The following is a 6,042-nucleotide window of genomic DNA, read 5'->3' on the forward strand; positions in this document are numbered from 1 at the left end:
GCAGCAAAAGCCAACGTCGAAAATGCTTCCCGCTCCTTATGTTAAAGTATACTTGGTTTCTGGCAAACGTTGCATTGACAAGATGAAAACTTCGACGGCAAGGCGCACATTGGATCCGCTCTATCAACAACAATTGGTATTCAAGCAGCCATACCAGGGATGCATTCTGCAGGTAATTTTACATTTTACAGCTCAAAGTAAGCTAAATTAATTTTAGGTAACGTAAACTCAGTGTTACAGTGCCAAAAAAAATTTGGAGTGCGAATTTTTTCTGAGAAACTTTTAAGTTTGTTGATCCAAAATTTTGTACTCATATTACGGTGTCTTTAAGCTGTATTTTAAGACTTAGTATTGGTAAAAATACTTATTTGGAACGGAACTTCAGCCGATCTCCAAGAGCTGCTCTCAAAAAGGACGTTTTGCGGCGACCTTTATATCTCTGAATTGGATCCTCTGAAATGAAAAAAAACGAAACAGATTTCGTTAAAGTAAAGCTAAATCTAGTAATTAATCGAAGAAATAAGCAAAACTTAATTTTTTAACAAAATGGCGTTTTTAAAAAAATACTAACCAAAATTTTGGCCTTCAATTGTTTCCAAAACAGTAAAAAAAAATCTTGGTATAACTGCACAAAAAATATATTTAAAAAGCTCGTGTTAAATATTGAGACAACGGGTTTAACCGTTTTCGAATAATGTTGGTCACCGATTTCGAAAACACCATTTTGAGAAAAACGCGTTTTAAGTTTGGAACGCACTTTACATATACAGTACTTGTCCAATAAATTACGAACGAAGAAAAAAATATGCAGAGTTCTAACTTTAATCATTAATAAAAACATAAATATTTGGCGTATTTTAGAAAAAAATTATTTTTTATATGCTATATACATTAAACTTAAATTATTACATTTTTGTATTGAATCATATTCAATATTTTGTCTCTGCTAGAACTCTGCATATTTTTTTCTTCTTAATTTATTGGACAAGTACTGTATACAATTTGAAACTGGAACGATATGAAATTTTCCGAATGTATTCTGAAATATATGTACATACATTAAGAAAATAAAATTTAAAAAAATCAATTTTTTGAAAATTCTAACTGTATATGACCACCGAAAGAAAGCACACATATTTTGCAACTTCAATTTTTACCCATTCCCGTTTTTTTCTCTCTCTCTCTTCAAGGTTACCGTTTGGGGTGACTATGGCCGCATCGAGAAGAAAGTTTTCATGGGTGTGGCACAGATAATGCTCGACGATTTAAACTTATCGAACATCGTCATCGGCTGGTACAAACTCTTTGGAACAACCTCACTGGTCAGTTGTCCCACTAATTTAGGTCTATCTAGGCGCTCATCAATTGCATCACTTGACTCACTCAAACTATAGAGCACACAAGCTTTCTTGCAAAATAAAATATACAAATATACAAAACAAACTCAAGTAGTAAAATTGGCTTACACAAAGAAGATGAACTATTTTCCAAAATTTCTTCTTCAAAACTGTTGCAAATTTCAAACAAAAACACTCTGCAATGACAATTATTTTACAAAAATTGGACTCATAATTGGATTTGAAATTGCTAACGAATACACGCAACTCAAGAACTACTCTTACAATATATTGTTTTTGTAGCTTAGGCGTCGGCACAATGCAGCGCAAAATTTGAAATTAACAGTAAATTAGTAATCGCAATTGTTGATACTGCAAACTCTATATTTGAACATTTCACTTGACTTATTTCAATATGCTTACTCTAAACACTATTTGTACTTAAATACTTACTTACATATATAACCTCTTTCAAATGCTTCGTTATTGCTTGTGTCCACATATTTAGTACTCGTTTTCCGCGCTCGAGCTAGAAACAGAAAAAACCAATTAAGCAACATCACTTATGGGATACTCTATATTCTATATATACATACATACTTACTTATATACGAGAGTATAGCATACACGACATGTATATACACTACACAACAAGCACACAAATACTCAAAAATATAAAACAACTTAACTATATCGAATATATGCATAAACAACAACAAAACTAAAATTACTTAAATCATTAAATAAACCTTAATACGAAAAAAAAAAACAAAATAACAAAAAAATGTAAACCGCAACAATAAATTCGTAATGTAAACTTGTAATGGAAAACATAGTTAATGTGCAAAATTACCGTAGAGTACACACTCGTTCAGTAGACATTTCACCGATCGTTTTAGTGGTTTGGCATTGAATCGCTCAACGTAGTTTCTAGGTATGTCCTATCCACCTTTGAAAACATGATAACATTTCCTATAAAATTTGTATTGTTTTTTTTTTCTTTGATATTTGCATGCTTGGAATGTACTTTAAGCGATTCCCCTTTTTGGCTTGCGCATACCCCTGCAACTATATACCCATACACTTGCTCATATAGTTTTAAATAATTTGAGTTTACTCGATAAATACTCAAAAGATTTTATTTAAATTTTTGTTCTTTTTTAAACATTTTTTACTTTAATTAAATTACTTAAGCACTCGTATAGTGTAAAAGTGAAGTTAATTAAAAATTTTGTAACATTTGAATAATATTTTAAATTCGTTATTACGCTTAGTATAAAATATATGCTTACGTCTGTACATATCTAAACCGTATAATCCCTCTATCAATGCAAATATGAATAATATTTGTAAATACCTCAGGATACTCATAATATAAAATATACTCTTACTTCTGTCCCTACTTAGAGACCCTCTATCGATACAAATAAGAAAAATATATCGGAATGACTGAGATTCTACGATAGATCTATCTCTCAGCTGTCTTTACTAGTTACCACATATAGTTAATGCTTTCAAAGCCCTGTTTTTATTATCAAAAGAAAAGGTTTCACATAATGTTAATATAAAGAAAACAAAGCATTTCCGTATTGTTCATGATGTCACTAACTGAAGGATTTACCTACCAAACGGCCTAAAAAGGTTATGAGTTCTTATTGATGTAAACTCTATTTTTTCTTTTTATGACATGCGTAAAACTCGCAATATCTTACAAAACTTTATCCTCGAACCTTGCAAACAGATCGGCTTTCAATGAGATCGTTTGAATGAGCTTTTTTCAACCGAAAAAAAAAAACTTAAAGCTTATTGCTCCGCGAAGCAGATTAAAAAATAATAAAAATATTTAAATAATATCAGAAGCTTTGCATAAAAATATTTTAGATCTGTAGTTGTTTTTCAAAAGAAAAGAAAAAAATTGCTTCGTTCTGCGCTATTTTCCTCAAATTAAGGTTATGATTGATTTAGTTGTGGCGCATCTTATCCTCTTTTTCACGGTTATTTATATTTTTTCTGATGTATAGTATATAAGTGACTTATTGACCAATTAGAATAATCTATAAGCAAGCGGGTTACATAATGGCTTAAAATGTAACGTTGTTTCTCACACCGACTCTCAATATTCTCTTCTCTTTTACAGAAAAAAGTAAGAGTTCTAATAAATTTAAGCAATTTCTGCATGCCAGATCGATTCTTTAGAATAATTTTCATATAGAAGACTGCAGTCTAGTAAGCTAGCTTCGCGATCCCTTACATATAGAGAACGAAATTTTAACATTTAAGTGTACTTCTTATAAAAGTAGATCAGTAGAAATATTTTATTTATTCTAAATATTATAATTTTGTTTTATTATTTTACACAACTGCATTATGTTAAATATAAAATAAAAATTATACTTAACAATTTAAAATTTTAGTTAAAAACAAATTGCACACATAACATAGCTTCGAATCAAAAAAAAAACGTCAAAATAAAATAAAATGTAGAATAACGGCGACATTCATCAATAATCTGATAAATCAATAAATTATCTGTACATAATTTAGTCAGCAAAAGTTCAAATACTACTGCCATAGCCATAAAACATTTAATCTGTATATACTTCAATAGAAATGTATTAGTGATTTAGCGCTAACTAATGTACAAAGCTGCCTTCGATATAAAAAAGAATCCCTTATACATTGTAAATTGAAAAGCAACCTAAAATGTCCAATGAATATATGCCTCTATTTACCGAAAGCTACATAGCACATACTTACATATATAGGCTTTAAAACCTTTATTCGGGAAAAGTTCGAAAAAAGCTCGAAAAAAGCTTTCACCTATCGCGGTATTTAGTACCATTACCGATGATGCATTCTTTCAAAGTACGATCCAAAAATTGTTTAATTTTTCATACATATACCTCTAAAGATTTTGAAAGCACATGAAAGCCAGTACACATGGACCATGCAATATAAAGCATATAGAAAGCTTTGGAGCTTTCATGTACATGTATATGCATATTTTTGTTGTTAAGTCGATCAATGTAAATCGTAGTACACCAAAAAGCACTCGTTGCTGCGACTTTAACTCAATTGTGGTAATCAATCAAACGCATATGTATGTATATAATGTAAACTAATATATACGAGTGTAAGAAAGTAAGCCTTCTAATGAGACATCCACTGTCTCAAAAAACTTCTAATGCGGCCTCCACTGGCGCGAAAATCAACAGTCTACGGCAACGCAATAAATAGTATGTTGATCGTTGTCGAGCTTTTTGTCCGTACTAAACACAGCTTTTTTAGAGCTTTCCGAAAACACTTTTTGTTTCGTTCGTAGCTTGAAAGAACGTATGTATATATGTAAATAGTCTATACGCTAAATAAGAAAAAACAAATATTCGGCTTGATTGCACATAGACAGAGTTGATAGAAACGATAGACAGGATACGCTTAAGCGAATAAATTTATTAACATACCGTTAAAAATAAATAAAAATAGCGCTCATCATACTTATAGCTAGTTCTCAAATGAAATAAGAATGTGCCCACAAAAGCACAAAAACCATATTAAAAAGTTTCGCAATTCAAAACCTAGGGACGTCCCATTGTTTGGCCCGGTGAATCGGTCATACTCGAAGAGGAAGGCGAAGAGATGCAGGTGAACTAAAGTGGCTACAGCAGAGCCAAAATAAAAGCAACCACTACTTGGCGAAGTAAGTGTGAAGTACACGTTAAAAGTGAAAATGAATAAATGCGCAGCGCTTTTAGACAGTCTATAAGCTGGGCTAGTTAATGCCATTTTGCTTTGAATCGCTGTATTGCTGACACTTACATAAATGGTATTGCCTATGATTCTACATAATAAACCCGTTTTACATCGACAACATACACACACACACCTTTTTTCGTCTATTTTCTTTGTGACTTTTCTTTTTTGTTATTACGTCAAACAATTCGCATATAATCAATATAATCAATGATTGAAGCTCATTTGACCTGCAAGTTCACTTGTACCCCCAAAAACTTACACTAAAGCACCGTAACGAAAATTGAACAACCAAATACAACAAAACTAAAACATTATCCTCGTATGTACTCTAAATGGTCTTCACGTTTGCCACCAATGTTTGCTCATTATCCATCATAACCCTCGAAATATATAACACTAACATAACGCCATTACTGACTAAATTCATATGTGCTTACAGTAACCCCTGCATCGAGCTGCTTCCACAGCAGCGGCGCGAACCTAAATCGCTGGCTTAGCTGGGAAACGAATGCAAGAAAGAGAGTTTATAGCCAAATACCGAACGAGTCAACACGTTACGCGTCAGATAAAGTGGGCGTGTACGCACGACCTACATGTGGGCGCTTAATGGCGCTCGTGGCTTTGACGTCGAGAGCAGCTCAACCGCAACTTTTTGAATTTAAACGAAGTAGGAAGCACACAACTAACAAAAATACCAAAGCAAAAACAAAGAAACAAAAAGAAAACAAAATAAATTGCATATAAATATATTTAGAATATTTTTAAATTATGTTTTTCTAAGCTAAATATTACGATAAATATGATAATGATTATAACGTTGAAGATAAATATAAAGCTAAAAACAGGACTATGGAACGTACATATGTAGTTGAAGTTGGACGCGTAGTTTAAAGATACGACTTGGTGATTTATATAATAGTGATCATAGTTGTAGTGCTGACAATGACGTTGT

The 6,042-nt window shown here is 31.8% G+C and overlaps 1 protein-coding gene across 11 annotated transcripts in view; it reads left to right on the forward strand.

Moving 5' to 3' along the window:
• Positions 1-5,800, forward strand: part of LOC126750905 (regulating synaptic membrane exocytosis protein 2) — a 99,858-nt gene extending 94,058 nt beyond the window's left edge. For 8 of the 11 annotated variants that reach the window (XM_050460694.1, XM_050460695.1, XM_050460688.1 and 5 more), the window contains 4 exons: positions 5-172; positions 1,191-1,322; positions 4,917-5,034; positions 5,530-5,800. In XM_050460694.1, the coding sequence (XP_050316651.1) occupies positions 5-172; positions 1,191-1,322; positions 4,917-4,988 (372 nt within the window). In that variant the 3' untranslated portion in view covers positions 4,989-5,034; positions 5,530-5,800. Of the gene's footprint in view, positions 1-4; positions 173-1,190; positions 1,585-1,845; positions 2,272-4,916; positions 5,035-5,529 lie in introns of those variants that run through there. The other 3 variants (XR_007665832.1, XM_050460690.1, XM_050460689.1) reach the window with 3 other exon arrangements.
• The last annotated feature ends 242 nt before the right edge of the window (positions 5,801-6,042 follow it).

Source organism: Bactrocera neohumeralis, chromosome 2, assembly GCF_024586455.1.
Source record: "Bactrocera neohumeralis isolate Rockhampton chromosome 2, APGP_CSIRO_Bneo_wtdbg2-racon-allhic-juicebox.fasta_v2, whole genome shotgun sequence".
NCBI lineage: Eukaryota > Metazoa > Arthropoda > Insecta > Diptera > Tephritidae > Bactrocera > Bactrocera neohumeralis.